Source organism: Globicephala melas, chromosome 19 (genome assembly GCF_963455315.2).
Source record: "Globicephala melas chromosome 19, mGloMel1.2, whole genome shotgun sequence".
In the NCBI taxonomy this organism is placed as follows: domain Eukaryota; kingdom Metazoa; phylum Chordata; class Mammalia; order Artiodactyla; family Delphinidae; genus Globicephala; species Globicephala melas.
Window position 1 is genome coordinate 59,018,271 of NC_083332.1, and position 24,784 is coordinate 59,043,054.

General features: G+C 58.4%; 1 protein-coding gene and 1 long non-coding RNA gene across 4 annotated transcripts in view; one reads left to right on the forward strand and one right to left on the reverse strand.

The window, feature by feature from the left end:
- Window positions 1–7,047: 7,047 nt before the first annotated feature.
- Window positions 7,048–11,484, reverse strand: LOC132593978 (uncharacterized). The gene is made up of 4 exons (XR_011376990.1): window positions 11,297–11,484; window positions 10,340–10,729; window positions 9,294–9,398; window positions 7,048–8,100 (listed from the first exon to the last, which is right to left on the reverse strand). It is a non-coding gene; the product is annotated as an uncharacterized lncRNA (long non-coding RNA).
- Window positions 11,485–12,736: 1,252 nt separating this feature from the next.
- Window positions 12,737–24,784, forward strand: part of GSE1 (Gse1 coiled-coil protein) — a 418,195-nt gene continuing 406,147 nt past the window's right edge. Inside the window, exon 1 of one of the 3 annotated variants that reach the window (XM_060289861.2) lies at window positions 12,737–14,353. In XM_060289861.2, coding sequence (XP_060145844.1) covers window positions 12,938–14,353 — 1,416 coding nt within the window. In that variant the 5' untranslated portion in view covers window positions 12,737–12,937. The remainder of the gene's footprint in view (window positions 14,354–24,784) is intronic. The other 2 variants (XM_060289860.2, XM_060289862.2) reach the window with 2 other exon arrangements.

Genomic DNA, 24,784 nt, shown 5'->3' on the forward strand with positions numbered 1-24,784 from the left:
CCGCCTCCCGCCCTGTGCTCTCCTGATACGATTTGCGATGGCACCAGTATCGGTGTTTTCCAAGCTGTGGTTCGTGAACCACCTGCATCAGAATCCCTGGATGGTCATTAAAGCAGTGCAGACTTCCAGGCCTCCCACCAGCCTCGGGACCCAGGTCCCGGGAGTGCCGCGGGCAGCAGCTTGCCCGACGGGTCAGGGCGATTCGGGGGCTCGTCAAGTTTGAGCTTGTCTGGGTCCCAGGGACGGGAGTGAAGAGAAATGCTGTCCAGCTCCTACTGGACATGTGTTCGGGGGCTCAGTGTTGCCTCTGTCCCTGCTGCCAGGGGCATGTCAGCCTGAGCTGCCAACTCAGGAGTCGTGTGTCTCCAGGGCAGCCCGAGAGCTACCCTACCGGGCGTGCCCTGTTGGCCTCAAAGCCGTGGCAGGAAGTGGGCTCTGCAACCCAAAGTCATTAATATTGGTGACCACGAGGGAGTTGCTGCTCCATTGAGAAACTGCTTTCCCAGCCCGCTGCCTTCTCAGAGCCTGACCTCCCTGCATCTTTCAGGGACTCAGCACAAGGTTCCCGTGTGAGTGCCGCGTTTCCCGCCCGTCGCTGCTTCTCAAAAGATGGTTGTGTCTTTTGTTTTAATTCAGCCTGTCTGTCTCCCCTCCCTGCCTGCCTCTTTTCCAGGAGTAAATCCTTCTTCCCTCCCGCTCATGTACTTATCCACCCATCCTTTCTTCCTCTCTCCTGCCGTCCATCTATCCACGTATCCATCCATCCATCCATCCATCCATCCATCCATCCATCCATCCAGGCACCCAGTGAGTCCCCAGTAAATCGTAGTAGAATGAATGAACGAAGAGTTTCTCCAAGCAGTCTATCCAGCAACCTTATGAAAGACAGAAAAAAGGTTCATCTAGAGTAAGTGGTTCTGACTGAATGAGTTCCTCACACCTCTCCTTGTTCGTTTGTTCATTCACTCATTCAGCAAATGTTTGCTGCCTGTGCCTAGGCGCCGGTCACGAGACCGGGTTCTGGTGCTGGAGATACAGTGGGGAGCAGAAACAGATGTCTGGCCCTTACCCTCATGGAACTTGCAAATTTGGGAGGAGAGAGATGTTAATCGAATAACCACACTCATGAATTCATAATTGCGAACAGCACTAGGTGCCCAGAAGGAAAAGAAATCACCCAGCATATCCCAGAATTTCCTGCGCCAGGCCTGGGGGGGCCAGGGAGGGCCCTGTGGGACCTGGATCCTCATGCAGGATGAGCTCATGGTAGCCAGGAAGGAGCCCCTGCGTCAGGTGGCTCCAGAGAGGGAATTAAATAAAGGGACCTGGTTACAAAAGTGGTAACGTAGTTGAAAGAGCAAATAGAGGAGATTAGGAACTGCAGGAAGCTGTTGTCCCCCAACCCCGGGCTGGATGGACACAGAGGACACAGTTACTGGGGCTGCCAGGGGAGTCACAGAGCAAACAGAGCCATTTCTAGAGACACTGCCTGAAGCGGAGGGGGGGGGAGATGGAGGGGGGAGAGGAAGAGGGAGGACGGATGCCCCGGCTTCTCCCTCCTCTCACACTCGGGTGTCCCTCCAGTGCCTCCACTGGCTGAAACCTGGGGACGGCAGAGGCCGGGGGACCTGAGCAATGTGGTTTGCAGGATTGGCCCGCAGAGCAGAAGGGTGAAGAATGGCTTAAGTCTGGCACAGGCAGGAATTAAATAGCCACAGAGGGGAGGGAATCCAGTTCCAATCAATCCAAACGGCATGTGCAAAGGCCCTGAGATGCAGAGTGCGTGGGGCCCCTTGGGAAGGCCAAGGCACCGGGGGGGGGGCACAAGGGGCCCAGAGGTCCTGGGGTCTCCTGGAGATGTGGGCAGGGCCAGGAAAAGGGAGCTCCATCTGTCACCTGAGAGTTGTGAAGCCTGAGGATTCGCAGCAAGAAGGAGACCACGACCAGATTTGCACTTTTGAACAGATCACACCGCGAGGCTCTTGGGTGGAGAGCAGATATGAGGTACCCGCATAGGGGAAGCAGGTAGGGGGCCATCGCTGCCCTGCCAAACCCACCTCAACTCCCAGCTTCCACCCCAGGAGGCCTGGCAGTGCCCCCACTCTTCCCCCGGCTCCGGCCCTGCACGCCCACAGCAGGAGGAGAGCTCCAGCTTCTTCTAATGAGGCGGCCCCTTCCTTGATCATCTTTCCCCAGATGAGGGCCCCGCCCCGCGCTCAGCTGGCCTCGTCCACCCCTGCGCCCTCCTCTAAGCGCCCCCGGCTGCCTGCAGCCTGGGCTGGGGTGCCCGCCACCGTGGCACCTGTTCTCAGCTGTTTTTCGCGGCTCAGTTTTCAGGTCTGATAAATATTGATGACCGAGCAGGGTCCCGGGTGGCCCTGCTGGGAGATAGTCTTTCTGGAAGGCAAGTCGGGGTGCCCGGCCAGAGTCGCAACGGGACACCCGGGCCTGACTTCTGGCCTCCATGCCTGCCCCCACCCCACTCCGGGAGGGGAGGTGAACCTGGAGCCCTGGGAGGCCGCCCAGAGCATCAGACTTGCTCTGGTTCTCTCTGAAGGCTGGAACTGCTCACCATGTGGGCTGAGCTTTGGGGTCCCGAGGAAGAGATGGGGTCAGCAAGAAGTTTTTTTTTTTTTTTTTTTAAATTATTTACTTTTGGCTGTGTTGGGTCTCCGTGACTGCACGCGGGCTTTCTCTAGTTGTGGCGAGCGGGGGCTACTCTTCGTTGCGGTGCGCGGGCTTCTCATGGCAGTGGCTCCTCTTGTTGTGGAGCACGGGCTCTAGGCGCGCGGGCTCAGTAGTTGTGGCTCACGGGCTCAATCGTTGTAGCCTGCAAGCTTTAGAGCGCAGGCTCGGTAGTTGCGGCGCACGGGCTTAGTTGCTCCGTGGCATGTGGGATCTTCCCCGACCAGGGCTCGAACCCGCATCCCCTGCGCTGGCAGGCGGATTCTTAGCTATTGCGCCACCAGGGAAGTCCCAGCAAGCAGTTCTTGAACGACTGGGTGAGGGCACCTTGGTCTCAAAACCATGGATCCCCATTTTCCAAAGGGTGAAAGAGTGATGGGCTGAGAGTTCCCCTCGAAACTCTGTGTGTGACCTCGGATGATGTATTACACCCTGGGCCTTGGATTCTCCACCTGTTTTTTTTTTTTTTTTTTAATTTTTTGGCGGCACCACGTGGCATTTGGGATCTTATTTCCCCGACCAGGGATCGAACCCGTGCCCCCTGCAGTCGAAGTACGGAGGCTTAACCACTGGACCGCCAGGGACGTCCCCTCCACCTGTTCAATAAATGGGGTGGGCTGGACAGGGCCCACAGCCTCAACTCTCCAAAAATATACACTTCTTGGAGGCGGGAACCATTTTGGGGAGCAACGGGGAGGGGGTGCAGAAATGGACGCCCCCGTGCATCGCCTGCTGAGTTCTCAGCACGTCTACATTCAGGGGTGTTTTGATCTCCCCGAGGCAACGAGGGGCGACAGGGGTGGTTATTCTCTGCATTCATAAGGACTAAGGGAACATGGCTCAGAAGTTCAGCCGCTCGCCCAAGGCCATGCAGAGAATAAGTGGCAGGGCTGGGATCTCCGTCCAGATGTGAAAGCCAGAGGCGGCGTAGTGCCGAACAGTTCGAATTCCAGCTCTGTCGCTTAGAAGCTGTGTGACCTTGGGCAAGTCGCATAGCCTCTCTCGGCACCAGTGTCCTCATCTGTAAAGTGGAAATACTACCTGTGCCTCTATCTCATGGGGCCGTGGGAAGGATTAAGTGAGAGGATGTACACAGATTTAGAACAGAGCCTGGCTAGCTGAGGGTCTGGGACCGCCTCCTCCTGAAACCCATGTTCCTCCCGGTGAGCCAGCCCGCTCGCTGCCTGTCTGCTTGGACCCTGCGCAGCGTCTGACCCAGCCCTCTGGGTGGGCAGGAGCTCAAGAAATACACTTTGAACCCAGGAGGGAGTGGAGCTGGGACCCAGAGTGGGAACTGGGGACTGTAAGTCACTGTTCCTGGTGAGTGCTGTCCTCTGGACAGCTGGAATGTTCTAAATCATTCTAAGACCTGGGCAGATTGGAATTTTAAAATGTGTTTCCCCTTTTAGAGCGAGCCATGCCTAAGTATTTCTGGCCTATGAAAGGAACACAGTTTCAGAGCCAGAGTGGAGAAACCATGCGTGCTCCCATAACCCGGCGAAGATGTCAGCCACCGAGCCCTTTTCCTCTGCGGCCCGTGTGGGCTGCATGGGGGCTTCTGGGGCAGACAGGGGGCGGGTGTCCTGCGGGAAGATGGCCCACGGGGTCAGGCTGATAGGTGGGCAGCTCAGAGGTGGGCTCAGGAACTGGGGAACCCTGGGAATTCCACAAGCCACCACGAACGTGGTTTCGAATATCCTAGGTATATACTGGCATCTAACATATACCTACCCCCTAGCAGCAGCTCCAACAGAAACGGCCTCACGTGTTTTCCACAAAAGACATGGACGAAAATGTTCGGAGAAACAGTGTCCCCGTTAGCCTAAAATGGGAACTACCCCAAAGCCAGTCAACAGTGGAATGGATAAATTATGGTAAACGAATCCGTGGAATACTACATAGCGATGGAAAAGAATCGGGCGCCTCTAGGTGCAAAAACGGGAGAATTTCACAGACACAACATAGAGCCACAAGCCAGACTCAGAGACTACATATGATACACTTCTGTTTATATAAAAGACAAGGACGGTCTGTACTGACAACTGACACAGGCTACAACGTGGCTGAACACTGAAAACAACGTGCTCGGGGAAAGCCGCCAGTCACAAAGGACCACGTGTTGGGTGATGCCATTTACATGAATTCTCCAGGATGGGTAAATCCAGAGAGACGGAAGGTGGATGAGTGGTCGTGCAGGGACTGGAGGGATTTAGAGGTGACAGCTCGTGGACATGGGGTTTCTTTTGGGGGCAGCGAAAATGTTCTAAAATTGATTCTGGTCATGGTGGCACAGCTCTAAGTAGACGGAAAGCCATTGAACCGTCCACCGTTGAATTGGTGGATGGTGTGGTATGTGAATTATATCTCAATAATGCTGCTAAAAAAACCACCCCAAACAGTTCGGCCTTAGAAGCCGGGATGCCTGGCATGCTGGCTGTGAGTCGTTACCCTTGATAGGGGTGTAGGGCCTAGACTAGGACGCGAGGGGAGCTGCCGGGAGGCTGGACGTGCCTTACTTCTGGGTGTTGATGACACAGCTGTGCTCAGTCTGTGACAATTCTGCAAGCTGGACCCATATCATGATGCCCACGGTTCTATATGTACATGGACACACTTTTCTATATGTAAAAACCTAACGAGGGTTTTTATTTATTTATTTTAGAAATAGGGCTTGGAGTCTTTTTTTTTTAAAATATTTATTTGGCTGCATTGGGTCTTAGTTGTGGCACGTGGTATACTTGCTGTGGCCTGCAGGCTCTCTCGTGGCGCGGGCACCAGAGTGTGCAGGCTCAGTAGTTGCGGCACGCGGGCTTCCTAGTTGTGGTGCACGGGCTTAGTTGCCCCACGGCATGTTGGAATCTTAGTTCCCCAACCAGGGATCAAACCTGCGTCCCCTGCATTGGAAGGTGGATTCTTAACCACTGGACCACCAGGGAAGTCCCCTCATGAGAGCTTTTAAAAATCACTGCACCCTGGTTGAGGGTTGGACACACGCTTCAGTCCTGCTTTGCATCCCCATCAAGGAGTCCAGTACCAACCAACCGCAGAAATGAAAGACCAGGGCAGGCGGGCTGGCCGTGGGCTTTGGAACATCCTTCAGTGACTCAGAGGAACAGCTGGAAGGGATCTGTGGCTGCCGCACCACCCCCGCCCCGCCATTAGCCAGCGCTGAGGACCCGGCCGCAGCCCACCGAGTATTCCGGGGCCTGAGAGCCTGGGCTGCTGAGGGTCAGGGGAAGCTGGGCTGTGGCCGCTGGTGGAGCCACAGGCAGGGCTCGAAGGCGTCTGGCAAACCCTACCCTTAGCCTCCCTGGCCGGACCCAGCCAAGGACAAGAATCAGGGGAGGCTGGCCCGGCAGGCCAGGAGCTGGGCACACAGTTAGCAGCATGGATTAGAGCAAGGCTCTTGGGCCAGACTGCCTGGGTTTGCATCCAGCCCTACCAGCTGAGCTCTGGGACCTCGGGGACGTGTGTTCACCGTTCAGAGCCTCAGGGTCCCCGTCGGTACAATCGAGTCAACAATAACGCCTGTTTTTCGGGCTGTCGTGAGATCTAAACTAGGTGATGATGTAAATGCTGGACATAGCGCCTGGCGTTTCGTCAGCACACAGTATACCTGAGCTGCTGTCAGTGCACACTGGAGGACATGAACTGGGCCATACTGAGCGCCCGTTGCATGCTGGGGACTCTTAAGACAACATGGGGTTGCTACTGTCTACTTTTCCCCCCACCCCTCCCCCACCCACCTATTTCCTACCTTCTCCAAAACCTCCCCAGCTTGGAAGGCGGGGAGCCAACCACATGAATGATTACTGTGGATTTTGCGCTGCAAATCAGGGGTCTGTTGAGAAACCAGCAGCCGGGGAGTCTCTGAGTACCCTCAAGATTTATGTGGCGTGTTTGTCCCATCATCCCCAGTGGCAGGTCCACCCTGGTGATCATTTATCAAAGGAGTTTTACGAGGCCCTGAAGTTCACGGCAGTGGCCTCAGGTTTCGAGACGGAGGAGGCGGGGCCGAGGGTGTCGCCGGAGGGGGAACCTGGGCTGTTTGCCTCCGGATTCTTTTTCAGGTTCACGGGAGCAAGGCAAGATTTCAGGGGCACCTGAAATCTGCTCTTAGACTCAGTACCCTGTGCTCCGATCCTTAATTGTGTCATGCAAGCAGTGATTTTTTTTAAACAAAGCCCTTTGCAGCTTACAAAATGCTTCTGCATTGGCCGTCTCAGACCCCAGAGATGGGAAGTGGGCCTCCTACTTCCACCCTCTGACACTCCTGCATCTGAAAGCAGAAGGGATGCGAAGCCAGGGTCACCGAACACTCCGTATATTTTTAATGTTTACAGTGAACAAATCAGCCCAGTTTCCACATACAAAGGCAAGGATATCTCACCAGCCTCGGCAGCTGGGAGCTTCTCCTGGTCCCCCAGAACCGCGCTCTGCAGCCTCAGCTTCTCCGTCTCTTAGATGGAGCTGGTGAATCCTGCTTCGCCCCCCCCTGGATCTCTGTGTCATTACAAGCTAACGGATGTGAGGCAGCTCCTAAACCCAAGGCCTCCATAAATCCCAGGGATTTTTTTTTTTTATTGTTAACGGTTGCATTCCTTCCCTCTGAGGAGGAGGATATGCTTTTGCCTGTGGCCTGCCATGTTTGAAGCTCTTTCTGAGCACAGAGGAGAAGTGCTTGCTTCATTCTTACGGGAAAAAAAAAAAAAAAATGGAAAGAAAAAAAAATACGACAGTCAGATGATAAATTTTGTTTTTCTGGTCCCCAGTGAACCAGAGGCCAACACACAGCACACGTAGCCTCTGAAAGAGGAACGATGGACCAGCCTCCGAAGGTGAAGGGGTCCTGGGAGAGGAGCCAGAGGAACTTTCGCAGTGTAGAGAGAGGAGGAAACGGAGAAGGGTACCGGTGAGGAGGGGAGGCAGGCTCCAGGGTTGGTGCGGGGAGCTGGGGGCACATGGAAGGCTTTAGTCTGCATTGCTGGCACTCAAAAGAATGAAAGACTGGAAGCTGGCAGGAGATCCTGGAACTTGGAAGGCACTGTGAGGTTTTGGATAGAGTCTGGTATCCCATGTTTCAGCATAGATTGGGCCCCAACTATGTCCCCGGCCTTGTAACGCTGTGGGACACAGCGAGGGAAGTCACCCAGAGACAGACACATAATCCAACGTGTGATGAGTGCTCGGAGCCTGGAAGCTTTGCTCTCCCCCGCAGGGCGAGGGCAGATTCCCGCAGTTCCTGGGCCAAGACGACCCTACAGGAAGCCGCAAATTTGAGAGGTGCCCGGATATTCCAGGCTCACGGCCTCCTGGTCTCCTATAGACCCGAGGTGGGCGTTTTCTCCCCATTCCCAGTGCCGGGGCCGCCTGGGAGCATCTGTCGCTGCTCTTCAAGTCCATCGCGCTTGAGTCCTAGGAATGAAGATGGAGAGGGCTGGATGGCAATCCGTGTGGTCTAGGGGCAGCCTGGCACCCTCTCCCCAGCTGCAGGGAGGGCTGCGGGGCTCCGAGGGAAGCCAGGAGCTGGCTCTGCTGGGGTCTGGAGGCCGTGGCTCTGATATGAAGTTGATACGCATGAACCTTGAGATTGCCCCGTGTCTCTGGCACAGACACAGCCTGTTCTGTGTCTCAGTCGCTTTAGGTGTCAAAGTGGGGACATGTGTGAGGACAGGCTGGCATCGCGGGGCTCGGGGCAAAGCTAAGGGACAACAAAGCCAGGGAGTGACAGAGACACACCGCCTGGGCTCCAGCCCCAGCTCTACCTGCTGCGTGACCTTGGGCCTCTACTTCCTTTCTCTGTCTCCTCACCTGGAAACTGAGGACGTAACAGAATCTACCTCTCTGGCTCGCCGCAGAAATTCACCAGGGACTGTGTATGTTTCACCATCGACCCATGTGCACAAGCACATGGGTCTGCGTCCGGAGGGTGTGCTCTGCCTGGACCGTCTCACTTCACCTTTCTCCCAGCCCCGTGGGGTGCATCGTTTCGTTATCCTTGTTTTGTAGATGGGGCAGCCGAGGCTCAGAGAGATTAAGCAGCAGGCCAAGGCCACACGGCTCGTAAACGGCAGAGCTGTGATGTCCTTGGGGTGTGTCGGGCTGCGCCAGTGTCCCCAGCCCGGTCACCCGTCCACAAATGACCAGCCTCATCACCTGCCTTTCTCCTCCTCTGATCTGTGCTCACCTGCTCCCCGGCTCCCGAGACCTGTGCCCTCAGGGACTTCCCTGAGTCACCGGGTCAGTGAACGAAACAGAAACATCCCGTGGATATCTCTCTCCTCCCACTCCCGGCCTGCTTATACACACACATAGGCACACGCACGAACACATGCATTCACACGCACAGGAATGCACACACTAACACGTGCACACTCATGTGAAGGCAGGCCTGTGTGCCTGTACACACGCATACATATACGCATGCACACAACATCTGCACACACCAACACATGTATACACGAACTTTCACACGTGTGACACATACTCAGGACACTCTCTGGATGATTCCAGCTTAGCCAAAATCCACCTCCCTCTTGGTCCTGTTGACCCCTGTGGCCCTCCTCCCTCAGACCGTGTGTGTGGCCTCACCACAGCGCCCCCCTCACCTCGGAGTGCAGACAGGCAGTAGCAGAACCTCGTCAGCCACTGGACAGAGCCAGGAAGGATGAACACGCACACACGTACAGAGTCACCTACGACGTGCCAGGCCCCTGTGATTCTCGCAAAAAAGTTGGGTGAGGATTACGATCCCGTTGCACAGAGCAGAAAACTGAGGCTCAGGGAGCTAACAGGTTTGCCCAAGGCTCACACAGCTCGAGAGGGATGGGACAGGATTGGAACCCAGGTGTGTGGCACCCAGGCAGTGAGCCAGGCCCTGGAATCTGCACAGTGAGCAACACAGACCTGCTTCCCACAGGAGGGAGCAACCAGGCTCCTGGGGAAACCAGACAGAGAATAGACAAGAGAACAATAAAATCGATGGCAAACTCCCATGCCGATGAGCTGAGACCGAGAATGCCAGGGGAAGCAGCTTTAGATGAACAAAGCATGGAGTCCTCTGGGAGGAGATACTGCAGCCAAGACCTTAAAGAGGAGAGGAGCTGGCTTCACAAAGACAGCCTGGAAAAGCATTTGAAACAAGGAGCGGCATGTGCCAAGCCTTAGGCGACCCACGTGCAACTCCATAGAGGACCTGCCTTTCCTGAGCCAGGGGTTGTTTTCCCAGCAAGCTCTCGGTCTGTGTGGTGCTTGAGAGATGTGCTAGGACACAGCTAAACAGGCCTCACCCTTTAAAGTCTTCCTAATCAGGCCCCCTCCTCTCAGCAGGTATTAAAAAAAAAAAAAAAAAAAAATGCCAGAAGCGGGGAAGCCCCTTCGCCCTGCCCCCAACATTCCTTCGGGACAGTTTTGCTGACACAGCCTTTTTTTCTGGCCAGCGTGAGGACCCGCAGTCCTGCATTTCTGGCCATGATGATGATGGTGACTTTCCTGTTGACCCCTGGACTGCGATCCCTGGAATATCCACCAGGGATTCCAAAGAGGTGGCCCTTTTCTCTTGTTCCATTTATTTATAATGGATGGCCCTCCTCCGTGCCAAGAGGAAGCCTAGTTTTACTTACACATCAGTGCCCCAGAGGGCAGAGGGGCTCACCTGGCACCTTTGTCCCCGGGCTGACTCTGGGCTCCAGCTGGCAGGTTGGGACGACTGTTCACTGCTCAGAAATCAGAGACTCGTAGATTTTTGAAGCTGGAAGGGGTGGGCATTTTGCAGATGGGAAGTGTGAGGCCCAGAGAGGCCTGGATTTGCACAAGGCCTCCCAGCTGGAGCCAGAGCGGCAGGGAGGATGGAGAGGTCCTGGCTGTGTCTCCTGCCGTGGACAGTCTCCATCAGCAGACGGATGACGGGGACCAGACGTTTGCTTAGTGACGCTGCACAGCCGGGGAGTTGAGAACAGGGCCCTGGAGCCGGCTGCCGGCGTCTGAATCCCAGCTCCGCCACTCCTGAAGAGTACCTTAATGCTCAGTGTCTCTTCTTTCTCATCTGTAGAATGGGCCGATCACGGCACTTAACCCAGAGTGATTGGGAGGAGCGACTGAGCAGATGTGTATAAAGTGCTTAGATTCTACCCCTGACACATACTGAGGTCTCTCTTTCTCTCTGTTTAATAAATACATGTATCTATACATAGGTAAGTAAATACATGGAAACAGTTAATCCCCTGCCAGAGCTCCTGCTTAAGAAGAGGAAGAAAGGGCCCAGAGTTGTCAAGTCATTTGCCCTGGAACACACAGCTCAGACATACAGGACCCTTTCTGCCCCTGGCCGAAGGTGGGGAGGGCCAGGACGGTGCATTCGCTAATGTGTTCTGGGGGATAGGGGACAGCTCCTGGTCCCTCTGTCACCAAGATTAGAACCCTGGGCCCTGAGAGGTGCCCCCAAACCAGGGCTCTTCAGGGCTGTAAAAGGCCCTTTAGAATGGGGAGGGGGCCGGGGCCGCCCCAGCTCATTTGGCGGCGTCCCTACTTGGGGGCGGAGGCTGCCCCTCTGGAGAGCTGCCCTTCCTCGCCGGGCTCCTCGGTCTCCGGGGGACGCCGGGCGCGTCCTTACCTGGCTCCTCCCGCGTCCTGCTTGACCTTTACTTAAAGACCAGCTCTAGCGGCTGATGGGTTTCCGCGGGTCCCCGAGGAGACCCTTCAGAGGGCTCGCGCCGGGCTTGCAGGAGAGCACCCCTAATTGGGGCAATGAATCATCGAGCGCGGCTCCCGGCCGGACACAAAATAGATAGAGGAGCCGGCGAGCTATTGTGCGCAGTTTGGGACGCGGGGGCGGGGAGGGGGGGAAGAGAGGGGGAGGCAGGGCTGAGGAGGAGGAGGACGAGGAGGGGGGCGGGCAGAGGGGAGGGAAAGGGAGGGGAGGAAGCGTAAGGGAGGGATTCCCCCCCCCCGCCCGCCGTGCTCCCGCCCTCCCGCCCTTCTCCTCCCCTCCTCCCTCCGCGCCGCCCGCCGCCCCGCCTCCCTCCTCCCCAATTAAATGACCCAACGCTTTGGCAGGCGCCGGAGCTCGCACATGCGGCTGCCGCTCCAGCCGCCCCGGGCCCGCCGCTGCCGCCGCCGCCGCCGCCGCTGCGTTCCGGGCGCGCTCGCCGCGGCGCCGCCGGGGGCTCGGCCGGCCGGGGGGGGCGCCTCTGCGAGCGGCCGAGCGCCCGCGCCCGCGCCGGCCGCCCGCCGCCAAACTTTGCAGCGCGCACACATGCTCCAAGTTGGGCCCGGCGGCGGCGGTGGGCGGTGAGGGCGGCTCGGGGCGCGCGGGGCCCCGGGCGGGCGGCGCGGCGCGGCCATGAGCGGGCGGCCGGCGCCGGTCTCCCGCAAGCAGCGGCTCATGGCAGCGGTGGGCGAGCGGGCGGCGGGCGGCGGCGGCGGCGGCGCGCCTCTCTCCTGCTTCATCTGCGGCGGCGGCATCGGGCGCGGCAAGGAGCTGAAGCTGCAGGTGAAGCAGCCGGCGGCGGGCGTGGGGGCCCCGGCGCAGCCCTTCTTCCCGTTCCTGCAGCAGCAGGAGCCGGCGCCCGGCGCGCGCGAGCTGTCCCCGGCCGACGGCTGCGTGCTGGTGTGCGCCGTGTGCCGATGCTTCCTGGGCGAGCAGTGGGCCGCCTTCGAGCGCGCCCGCACGCCCGTGGACAAGCGCATGTACTGGCTCAAGCGGCCCCACCAGTGCGACGCGGGTGCGGGCGGACGCCGCGGGGGTGCCGGGGCCCCCCGCGAGTGGAACGTCGCCTACGCGCTGGGCGCTGCGGCCGGCGACGAAGACGACGACGACGGTGGCAGCGGCGGTGGCCCCGGGCCCCGCGCGGCCGCTGAGGAGCCTCGAGACTCAGAGCTGTCGGAGCTGTCGGACACCGACCCCCTCTCCGAGCCCGACCCTGCCGCGCGCGACGCCGCCAGTCCCCACCAGCACGGGGCGCCGGCGGCTCGGGCTGCCCCGGGGCCCGGGCCTCGCGGGGGCCGCTGCCCGGAGTGGAGGCTGGCGCCGGGCCCTTCTCCCGGACAGGGCGCAGAGACCACCGCAGCGGGGGACGTGGAAAAGGAGGAGGTCCCCTCGAAGCTCCGAGTGGACGGGGAGCCCAAGGCGGGCATCCGGCGCCGGCGGAAGGGCCATGGGAGGCACTGGGTCCCGGAGGCCCGGGCCAGCGTCCTGAGGGGCATTCAGGACCCTTGGCAAGGGCCTGCAGTCCAGGTGGCCCCTGCAGAGAGCATGAGAGGAGCCCCTTCCGGCAGGGCCGCCAAGACTCCTGAGAGCAGGCCGCTGGGGGAGACCCGCGGGGGCTGCTGCGTGTCTGAGGACAGTGACGTCAACATCACCAGTGAGGAGGAGGGCCACCAGGAAGAGCCTTCCTCAGGCCCCCGTGGCCCCGGAGACACAGAAAACGGTGGCGGCCGCGTGCCCCGAGCTCCCCTGGAGAGCCGGGCCGCACCACCAGAGGGCCTTTGCTGCTACATCTGCGGGTCGGCGCTGTCCCTGGCCTCGCAGCACCAGATCCACGTGCAGAAGCAGGAGAAGCTGGCCCAGGCCCCTTTCTTCCCCTTCCTGTGGCTGCACAGCCCACCCCCGGGAGCACAGCCCATCAGCGAGGGCGGCAGCACCCTGGTGTGCCCCTGCTGCTTCTCGTCCCTCATGCAGCAGTGGCAGAGCTTCGAGCTGGCCGATGTGCCCGTCCTGCAGAGGCTCTACGTGGTGCCCCTGAACAGCCATGCCCCCGGCATGGCCTCCAAGGGCAGGAGGCTCCAGAGGGAAGAGGGCCCACCCGCCGGGGCCCTGCCAGAGGCGTGCTACCTCTGCGGGGAGGACTGTACCCGGGATGCCCGGGCAGTAGCCTCCAGGATGCTCAATGGCAACACCAGGGGCCCCATGCATTTCCCCTTCCTCAGCCTCCTGCCCTGCCCCCCCAACGCCCAGGGCCCCAACAAGCGCTGTGAGGTCCGCAGCTGCCCCAAGTGCTTCAGCGTCCTGGAGGACGTCTGGGCCCTGTACCGGGCCTGCCAGAACGAGGAGCTCATCACCTCCGTGCAGGGCTTCCTGGGCAGGTACCACCAGGCTTTCTCGGCCTCAGACCCTGCTCTCTCCGAGCCGCCCGCGTCGGCCCAGGGCAGCCCGGCGTCCATCTGCTACATCTGCGGGGCTGAGCTGGGCCCTGGGAAGGAGTTCCAGCTCAACGTGAACCCTTCCAGCCGCTTGGGCGAGAAAGAGCCCTTCTTTCCCTTCCTCACCGTCTATCCGCCCGCCCCGCGCGCCAGGCCTGCCGACTCCACCGGCCTGGTGGCCACCTGCGTGCTTTGCTACCACGACCTGCTGGGCCAGTGGCTGCAGCACGAGGCCCGCGGCACCCAGCACGCCGTCAGCCCCTGGTCTCGGCAGTACCAAGTGGAGACGTTCGTGTGCTTCTTCTGCCAGCAGGAGAAGAAGCGGTGTCTCGGGCTGAAGGCCGTGCGGGTCGCCCGGCTGCCCTTGTTTCTCTACACCCTGCGAGCGAGCCACAGCCTCTTAGTGGACGATGGCCGGCAGCTGATAATCGGCGCCTGCACAGAGTGCGGGACCCTGGTGTGTGCTGGCCAAGGGCTCACCCGCCAGGGACCCGTGGGCTGGAGCTCCCCAGTGGCAGCTGCGAGGAAGGTAAGCAGTTCTCGTGTCATTCTCTGAAGTCCCAGCAGAGAAGGAAGAGATGTTGTTTTCTCTTCTGCCAGGGAGGAGTTTGCACCGATTCTGTGTGGTGTGTTCCAGCAGGAGGTGCCCTCCGGGGTCACCCCGCTAGTGCTTGGTGGGTGCGTTGGCCTGGAGGCATGTGGCAGGTCGGGGGAGCTGGGGGCCGAGAGTGGTCCTGTGGAAGAATAGGGCACTGCTGGGAACAGCAGGCATGGGCCTGAACTTGAGTGTGTTTGCAGCGGAATCTATCAAACAGAGGAAGTTCGGGGCACGTCTGTCATCCGCCTGATAACATTGGTAATTAGTCCAGCCATGCAGGTCACCGAGAGGTCTCCGTACTTACCCGGTTTAAACACATCCGAAGTTCCTCTCTCCTCTTGTTCCCACTCAGCTTAGCTTTTCCAGAATTTCCCACCCAAGTTCACACCTTTCCTTTGAGGCTCTCTGGTTGCTCAATAGCAGCTGGAGATGGATTTCCAGACATGGGGCTTTGGGACCCAGGGGACAGTGGCCCAAACAGACATTTCTCCCGCTGGGAAGAGAGTCTTTCTTTTCTGCAAGTCAGCTGTGCAGGCGGAGGGTGGGAGGCCTGGCGTGCGCCCTGTTTATAAGGCGCCTGCCTTCACGCTGCCTGCCCGGGAGGAGCCAGACGGGGCGCAGTTAATTTTCTATCTGGCTTTGCAAAGGCCGAAGCAGGACCTGCCCCCGGTGGGTCTGGGGAAGCAGACGTCTCTGAGTTGTCATCACCGTCATGGCCACCGGAGCCAGAAATCCTAGTTTCCACCAAAGCTGGTGACACTGGCTTGTCTTAATCAGACACCTGGAGTGGTAGCCGCTGGCGTGGGGCTGGAGGGGGGACCTGTGAACAGGGAAGGGTGTCTCCGCCCATCCAGGAGTGGGTGTCGCGTCTGCCTGAGAGGCTTCTGATCCTGCCTCCCAGGCATCCACGCGTGTGCACACGTGTGGGGTCCTGGGTTACGTGTTCACTCACGGTGGTTGCGTCTGTGAAGTAGATGTCCGGCCCCGACGCCTTCACGCTCTGCCCAGGGTTCTTTGGATGTCAACGGCCCCTTTGGACTTAGTGCTGTCTTTGGGGGGCTTTGGTCTGGTTTGGGGGCTTTTGTCTTTAGAGCTGTTTTTGGAGGGCCTCTCGTTTTAAACGGACGAGCCTGCCACCCCCGCACCGTGGATGCTAACCCTCTCGTTCGCGGTGTGCGGCAGCGCAGCCCGCGCGTCTGCTGCTGGGAATCTGACCTACGGTTCCCGGAAGGGCCGGGCCTGGGAGAAGAGCCTGGCTGAGCAGCACAGAGCCGGGTTCCAATCCTGCCCTTTCTCTTGTTAACTGAGCGCCAGGGAGGATGCGTCTCAGCCTCCCTGAGTTCATTTCTTTAAGCTGGGGAGTGGAAATAAGTATCACCTGCCTCGAGGGGCCATCACGAGAATTAAATGAATCGGGGCATTTGAATGCTTCCGGCAAGTCAGGTGCTTGGCATAGAGTGGCGCCCTTGTGTCCTCCCCACGTGTTGGGGCGCATCGTTCCAGGATGCGGGTGGATTCTGCAGGGTGGGTACAGATTTTCAGCTTGGCGGTGGTGGGCGTGAGGTCATCAAAGCACCCCCCGTGAGGCCTCTCAGATTGTCTTCTGCACAACGTCCACACTGTGGTGTTTTCCCACGTTGATGTGCTCACTCATCGGGAGTTGATGAGATGCCGACTGGGGCCCTCAATGATAGGAACGTGAGGAAATGAGAAGCTGCAGCTCCCAGTCCAGCTGCGAAGCGGTGTGCGGAGGGTGGCCAGGTGTGGACGAAAACGCAAGCTGGTGTCCGCCCGGGGGGGGTCAGCATGAGTTTGGGGGGCTGAACGTCACGCTAACTTCTGCACCGTTTCTAGAGCAACCTATTTCCTTTGCTCCTTACCGCGTCCCTATGAGGCGTTATTATTCCCATCTTAGAGATGAGTAAATGGAGGCCCAGAGAAGTCAGATGACCTTGTTGACTGTCACACAGCCAGTAGGTCGCTGAGGTGGGTCTTGAACCCCAAAGTCCTCCGCCGTTGGACCGCCTGGCAGAGGTGGAACCTTGGAAGATGGGCGGGATTTGTCGGTGGGAGAGGATTCAGGAGGAAGGGAAATAAGGTTGGAGTGAACTAGAGGCCTTGAAATCAGAAAAAGGAGGTCGGGTTTAGAGTTGAAGATACGGGGTAGCAATGAAAAGTGAACGAAGCCTTGGAATGGGCTGGGAAGAGCTACGCCCGGGGCCGGACCGTGGCAGCATCCCAGGTGGTTGGTGAGGCCATCAGGCCTCTGGGTGGTGGGGCAGCAGTGCGTGGCTCAGGCCCATTTAAACAGAGGGAAAGAGAAACCTCAACTCCTGCCTCCAGGAGAGACTGACTGATGGTCAGTAGAGTGCCGGGAATACAGCCTCTCCCCCCTCCCCCATTCATTCAACAGATATTCGCGGAGCGCCTCCTCTGAGCCAGGCACTGTTCCAGACCCTGCGGTGCTGGTGGTGTCAGGGGGAGGGGCACGAAGAGCCCGGAAAGAATACTTCCTGCAGAGCTGTGAGCGGGGCAGGATGAAGCTAGGCCAGGTGCCAGGGTGGGCTTGGGGATGAGAGCGCAGGGTCACAGGAGCTGCAGACCAACCCAAGGGACTCCTGGCAGGGCTGTTAGGGGTGAAGACACGGGTGACACCGCCAAGGAACGTGCAGAGGCCCCCATGCTCCTTTCCCGAAGCCAGCTCCGGAGTCCTTGGTTCTCGTGTCCATATTCCGTGTCTCCGTTCGGTGCGTGGTTTGAGAATTTGGGGGGGAGTGGCTAGGGACATTGGAAGGTGGCTGTGGGGAGCCATTTAGCTGGGACAGTGTGTTCCAGAACCTCGTCTGTACCGCCTCCTGTGATGCCTCAGTTGTTTCCTGTTAAGGGTTCATTTACAAGGGAATCACCTTTAACCGCTAAGAAAGTAAACGTGAAAGAAGGAAGTGCGGAAGGGTGTCTGTCACTGGTGCCCTCCCTTTAGATTGTGGCTTTTCTCACCAGCTGGACTCCTGGCCCCTGGAGAGCACCCTGCCCTGTAGCCACCATATCTCTGAGCTGGCTGCTTGGGTAGGGCTGTGTCGGGGGTGGGCTGTGGAGGCTGTAGCCCACCCACCCTTTTTGGGGGTGCTTCCCCGAGGAGGAGCCCCAGCACCGGGAAGCTCTGTGAAGCCACGGAAAGACCCTGGCTTGGCCTTAAGACAGACCCGGCTTCAATCTTCATTCTGCTGGGAGCTGGCTGTGTGACCTTGGGAAAGACTCTTGCCCTCTCTGAGCCTCAGTTGCTGCCCCTGAGAAGTGGAGGTGCTCGTTCCTCTGGAAGGTTTGTGATGTGAGAGCTGCTAGCGGGCACCAGGGGTACGGGTCCCATTCATTCCTTTCTTCTCCCTGAGGTACTTGTAACTCAGGCTGGGTCTCTCACTGGCACCCACAGGCTCCAGCGTCGCAGCCTCTGCCCCCCCACTTTCTTGCTGGGAGTGGGGAAAGGTTGTCCCTCCCTTCAGAGCTAGGAGGCACGGCTGGCCAGGCTCAGAGATGGCATCTGGGGACGTAATAATGATGAAGGTACAGAATGCTTCCCGAGTTCCAGGCTGTGCCAGGCTTCACCTGTCCTCACAACAACCCCATTTAGGGAGGTGCCGCTCTCCCCGTCATAGAGGAAAAAGCAAGTCCAGAGAGGTCAAGGAGTTTGCCCAAGGTCACTCAGCTCATGACATCAAGGCCAACATTGGACCCAGGAGCCCGGCTTTGGAGTCTGTGCTCTTGACTTTCTGTCCCCTCGGAGGCTCCAGCTGTAAAGGTGGCAATGCCCTGGGGGGGGGTGGTCCTGATAGCCCCTGCGTGAGCCTGCCCACCCCGCATTTCAGCCGGCAGAGCAGCTGGGAGGCAGGAGTCAGCTTGACTGGGCCAGAGGCCCCGAGAAACCCCCCACCGGCTGCCTCTGCTGCCTACCCGCCCCCCCCAGTTTCTCCACCTGCTGAGAAGTGGCGCCCTTTGTCTTTTGCTTCCCCCAGCACTGCCCAGGTGTTCAGATTTCAGCCGGGCCCTCCGTCAAGGATGGGTTTGCCGCATGATCGAGCTGCTTCCCTCGCGAGCCAGTTGGCCGCCAGGCCTCCCTTGACTCTTCCCTCCGTCCGGGGAGCGTTCCGGGCAGTGGAGCGTGCAGCTGTTTACCTAACCGCACCCCGGCCCTCGCTAGGGGCTGCCCGCCCAGCCCCCCGAGCCTGGCCTCCCGGCCTGGAACAGGTGTTGCCGCTGGGCCGCCTTTCTTTTCCCCGCGCTGACATCTGAGGCCTGCAGAGAGGGTCTGTCATCACTCGCCTGTCAGGGCCACATGCACATCTGTTTCCCGTGTTCCCGGCTCTCTGCGCCCACTCGGCTGCCTGCTCTTGAGGGAGGGCCTGCCAGCCCCTCCTCCTCGGATCCAGGATCCAGGGGCGCTCGGGCAAGGCGATAGGATAGGGGAAGCTTCCGGAAGGTGCCAGGAGAGGCTGCCCGGCTGGGCTGACACTGGCACCCTCTTCCTGGCAGCTGCCGGGAAGTGACTGGGCTTTGGCCTTCGCCACGCTCTGACCACCTCCTCCGAGGGGAGGTCTCTGCTTTTCTTGGCGGGGTGGGGGCCATCTGCTTGCGGAGTAAACTTTCCAGATGCGCCTTGTCTTAACCCTGGAGGTGATTAGAGACAACTGGGAAGGCAAGAGGTCTTCAAAACTCAGCCTCCCTGGAAGCAGGGAAGGGGAATTCGCCCAGAGCTTTCTGGCTCCTTCTCTGCTTAGATCTCTCTGGGTCCAGCCCTTGGGAGGTTAACTCTACCGTGACTCTCCAGACGGGTTGAAGGTTCTGGGCAGGTTTGCCTCGTGGGCACGTTCTTTGGGCTGAGGAAGAGGCCGCGTCTGGACGTCTGGAATTCAGGTCCATCTTCTGTCCTAGGTCCATATCCTGGCGGGGACGGTGGCGAGGGGTGATGCTTCTGCCCTCTGTCAAGAGCGTTTAGGGCCTTAGCTTCTGTTTGCCATGCCGTCCCCAGAGGGAGCCTCACCAGGGCAGTTGTGGAAGGAGTTTCTACTGGCCATGTGACCTTTGTTCATTTCCCCATCTGTCCAAATGAAAGGTGTGGTCCTCAGGGGTCACAGGCGGTTTGCCTGCTACGCGTGAAATCTGACTGGTGGTACTGTGTTGAGAAGGATGCTGAGGCTGTGTGTGGACTTGCTGGGAAAATATCTAGCAATTTATTAACAGTTATTTTTTTCCCCCAGCTTTTTGAGATATAAATGGCATACAGCAGGATGTAGTTTTAAGGTGTGCAAAGTGTTGATTAGATACACGTGTCTATTGCGAAATGACCTCCATCCCCCCTGCCCCAAAGTTGCCATTTCTTTTTTTGTGGTGAGAACATTTAAGATCTACTCTCTTACCAACTTTCAAGTATGTGATACAGGGTTGTGAGCTGTCATGCCCCTAATGTACATCTGGCCCCTTTGTTCAGTATCTCCCCATTTCATGGGGTCTAGGTTTTAAAATTGGAATGTGATGCCGGGGCCCCGAAACACCATGATGTTCTGTCCTGGGGAGGATAAAGTATTACGGTCACAAAACCCTCACGGATCATCATTTTTCAGGCAACTGTATACCAGGAGGACCAACAAGCCCACAGCCTAAGGCCACTTTTGCTGGTTTGATCTTTCAGTAATACAAGGTAGTTAGATGTATAAGTTTTGAAAGCAATTCTGCCAGTCCTGTGCCAGGGATGCTGGAGCAGTTCTGCCTCCTGGCCCAGCTCAGCCCTTGACCAGGGCTGCCCTGCAGACACGTTTGTACCCATTCTACGCATGAGCTCAACAAACGTTTGCATGCCTGTAGTGCACCAGGTGCTCTGTGAGCACTTGGTGCTCTGAGGATGTGATGTGGAATCAGGCAGGCCCTGCCCTTGGGGGGATGGGGGATGGGGGGGGTGTAGGGATCCGGCTGTGATCGTGTACTGTGTTGAGTTCTGTGCTGGGGTCTTCTGGGAGCCCATAGGATGATGGAAAACGGGTATGTTCAGGGAAGGCTTCCTGGAGGAGGTGGCACCTAAGCTGACCCAAAGACTGAAAAGGAATCAGCCAGGTCTACAAGGGGGTCATGTGCTCCTGGCAGAGGAGCATGAAGAAAAGCCTGGATGTGGGGAGTGGGATTTGCTGGAGAACCTTAACTAGTTCCTCTTGAAGTGGGAGGAGGGGATGCGGTGGGAAGGGTTGGTAGTGTTTCGAATCCCTGGATGCACATTTGAATCAACTACCCCAACCTGTTAAAGCAGAATCTGTGAGGGGTGGTCCTGGTGGCACTGGTATTTTAAAGCTTCTGGAAGATTCCAGAGTTGGGCTGAGAACTGCTGATAGAGGTTTTGGAAGCACAGCCCAGGAGTTCGGGGCTTTTATCTTGAAGCTGTGGCTTGGCAGTCACCAGAAGGATTCTACTCGTTTGTTCAGTCTGTCTTTACCAAGCGCCTGCTGTATCCCAGGCGCTATCTGGGCATCAGGACCCAGCAGGGAGCAAACCAGGCCTGTGCAGTGGGAGGGGCTGTGATGGTGGTGACGGAGTGGCCGGGAGAGGGGAGGGTTGGCGGCTGTCACCTGAGCAGCGAGGGGGGTCTGGCAGGGGCCTGAGGAACAGTGAGGAAGCCGGGGTGCCTGAGGGCAAGGCGGGGTTCCTCTCAGAGGTGGGCAGGGGCCAGTCAGGGGGCCCTCACTGGGGAGCCAGGACTGTGGGCTGACCCTGAGAAGGCGTTGTTTTTGTTTTGTTTTTAAATTGAGGTACAATTCGCACCCTACAGTGTGGATTAAAGTGTACGGTGCAGTGGTTTGTAGTGTATTCACAGGGCTGTGCGTGCATCACCACTGTCTAGTCCAGAACATTCCTATCACCCCCTCCCCATTAGTGGTCACCCCCCTCCCCCAGCCCCTGGCAACCGTGAATCTCCTGTCTCTATGGAAGTCCCTATTCTGCATTTCGTAGGAATGGAACCATCTAATAGGTGGTGTTTTATGTCTGACTTCTGTCATTTATGTTTTTAAGGTTCATCCACGTTGTAGCACGAATCAGTCCTTCAGCCCTTTTCATGGCTGAATACCATTCCACTGCGTGGATAGAGCACATTTGATTTATCCGTCCATCAGTGGATGGACATTTGGGCTGTTTCCACCTTTTGGCTGTTGTGAATAACGCTGCTGCGGATGTTTACAGGTTTTTGTGTGCATCTGTGTTTTCTCCTGGATAGATACCCAGGAGTGGAATTGCTGGGTCATCTGGTAATTCCATGTTGACCCTTTAAGTTCCACTTTCCCACTGGGGGTTTTAGGCAGGCAAATAACAGGACATGACTTGAGTTTGGTTTTTTTGGTTGTTTTTTTTCTTTTGCGGTACGCGGGCCTCTCACTGTTGTGGCCTCTCCCGTCGCGGAGCACAGGCTCCAGACGCGCAGGCTCAGCGGCCATGGCTCACGGGCCCAGCTGCTCTGCGGCATGTGGGATCTTCCCGGACCGGGGCACGAACCCGCGTCCCCTGCATCGGCAGGCGGACTCTCAACCACTGCGCCACCAGGGAAGCCCACGACTTGGGTTTGAAAAAGTCCCATCTGTGACTCCTTGAAGCTGTGTGCCGTCAACTCACTGGCCACCGTGGCACCTTCTGTGGCTGGTCTCCATCGCTGGATTTGTTTGAAGCTGAGTGTTAGTCGTCTTCTCCCTGGGATAAGAGAAGCTTTATTAAGAATTGAGCTCTTGGGGATCTTGACTTGCTGTAGCTGCACCCCTGGAAATCAGAGGACCCAGCTTCTGGCCCCAGCACTCAGTTGCCTTGGGTAAGACCCTCCGCCTGTCTGGGTCTCAGTTTTCCCCTCTGTAAAATGGGAGCAGATGGTGTACTCGTAGCCGAGCCCCTTGGCTCCTACGCAGCTGTCAAGCTGTCACCTTTCTGCACCTTTTGGCAGGAGTGGGATTGCGGGGTGGAGAGAGAAGACCCCTGGGGTCAAGGCCTAGCTTGGCTCTGTGAGTCCAGTGGCTCTGAAGTTCTCTGCCCCATCGCTGGCCGCCCCAGCCTCCTGCTGCCCGACCTGCTTGGTGTGGAACCCTGTATGAAATTGATTGCTGGACTGGGTTTCCTTCCAGAGGTGCCAGCAGCCTTGAATGGACGGCACAGAAGTCACAGGTGCTATTTGGTACAGCGGAGCCAGGCAGGCATGCCGGGACCCTGGCCAGGAGCACCACCTCTTAGAGCTGTTTCTACCTGGCAGGTGAGAGTGAAGTGGGGAGAGCAAGCGGTCCAGGGTCCAAGGAAGACCCCTCAAAGGTCAGAGCCCACCACGTTGTCCTGCCCACGTTTTAGTATCAATTGTTGGCAGAGCCGGTGAAAAGGAAGGTGATTGAGGTTCTGTCCACCCCCCTGGTCCTGATGCAGACACACTGAGGTCTGAGGAGATGGTGGTGGTTATGATGCAGATGCTGGCTGTAGCAGATGACCCTCTTCCCCAGACTGCCCGTTCCTCCTCTGGCCGCGGAGGGTGGCGTGAACTGTCCTGTGGGAAGGTGGCATCAGTCTCAAATCTCCGATGATGAGGCCAAGGCTCACGACCCTGAGAGTTTTGGGTTACGTGGCAGAGCTGGGATGTGCGAGAGCCAGTGGTCGAACGCCCGGCCTTGGCCTCTCCCCCTGCCCGGGCTTGAGTGGCACCCATGGGAGGAGAGGATGTGGGGCTGTCAGGGGCCCGCCCTGGTGTAGCCACACAAGGAGGCTGCCCTTGGACTCCTGCCCCAGCTCCCCTAGGGACCGGCGTGGGGAGGGTCCGAGCATCGGCACACTGCAGCGCTGTTTTATAAGCTTTCCCAGACCCGTAAACCTCGCCCGGCTTCCAGACGGGGGTTCACAGACGGGGATTAAGAGGCTTGTGACGGTTCTGCCGCTGGGGAGGGATGGAGACAGGTGGGAGACAGGCGTGGGCTTTGTAGACTCCCAAATGCAGCAGCCCCGGGACGGCGGGGATCAGAGGTCCTGGTGTCCACGACCGTCGGTCCAAGACAAGGGCGGCCTGGAGGAGCCATTCAGCCTTTGAGGCTCAGATGGCCCGAGAGGGTGGGCTTCGATGGGCTTGGGCGCCAGCTCTTTTAATCCTGATTCCTTTGATGGCGGGACCTCTCCTTTGACGGCGGGATCGCTCCGCTTGCCCTTTCCCTTCCGGAGGGTCTCGCTCAGTTGTATGCTGTTCTTTCTTTTGTGTGATTGTGCGATGCCCTGGGGCCATCGGACAGGGAGGCCCGGAACGTTCAGAGCGGGGCTCCCCAGGCAGGGCCCTCTGCACCAAGCACCTTGGCTACCACGGGGCCCCCAGCACGGGGAGAGCGGAGGTCAGGCAGCCTCCCTGTGCGCCGTCCGCTGCGTCCTGCTGGGGCCCGGGGGGTGGGGGCAGTGCCGTCCTGGAAACAAGGCCTCTGTCCTGTCTGTGCAGGAGCCAGGACTCCTTGGGGACCTGCACATCCCGGTCCAGAGCAGGGTGGCCCTGGCCCCCGGCCTGCGTGCAGCCTGGCCTGGCTGCAGAGTCACCCAGCCGCCCCTCCCGCCAAGGGGAGGATCGCTTCTCTTGCCCCTCGCCCTCCTTCTCTTGGCAAACTGCATTTTCTTTGCTTTTCAAAACTGTGTAGGGGAAGCGGGAACCGGTTTTTGGAGCTCCCATCCCGTGGGGTGGGGTGGCCGGAGTCCCTCTCGTTAGCGGGTGAAACCCGGACCTTACTCACCTGTCACTCACCCCGTGATGGGGAGGCACCGGGCCTTCTCTGGGGTGAGTGCTGGCTTCGGGGCGCGTCCCGAGGAGGGGGCCCTGGCGGCCCTGGGATGGCCAGTTGTGCGGGCATGAGAGGATGGCGTCTTTCCCCCACGTCCCCTGCCCCGCCGACTTACGCACAGACACCCCGACACACCTCTCATACCCAGGCTCACAAGCCTTTACTGTGACACCCACTCCCTCGTTGCACATGCAGTCACACGCACACTCACACGGGTGCGTGCTCTCTTGCACGGACACACTTATGCAGCCCCTCCCATCACATTCTCTGAGAGAGGGGTGTTCATATCTGTCACAATTTTGGATTTGTGTTTTTCTCTCTTGAATTTTGTCAATTTTGCTTCGTGAATTTCAAGGCTCCTGCACGTTTATGATCGTTTCGTCTTTCTGATGAGTTGGCCCTGTCGTCACCAAGACGTATCCTTCTATCTCTGGCAATGTCTGTGTCTCGAAGTCTATTTGATCGGAATCATCCCCGTCTGAAAATCAAGGCCTCTGAGGTTCAGAGAGGGAAAGTGATTTGCCTGAGGTCACACAGCTCTCAGTGTCCGGGG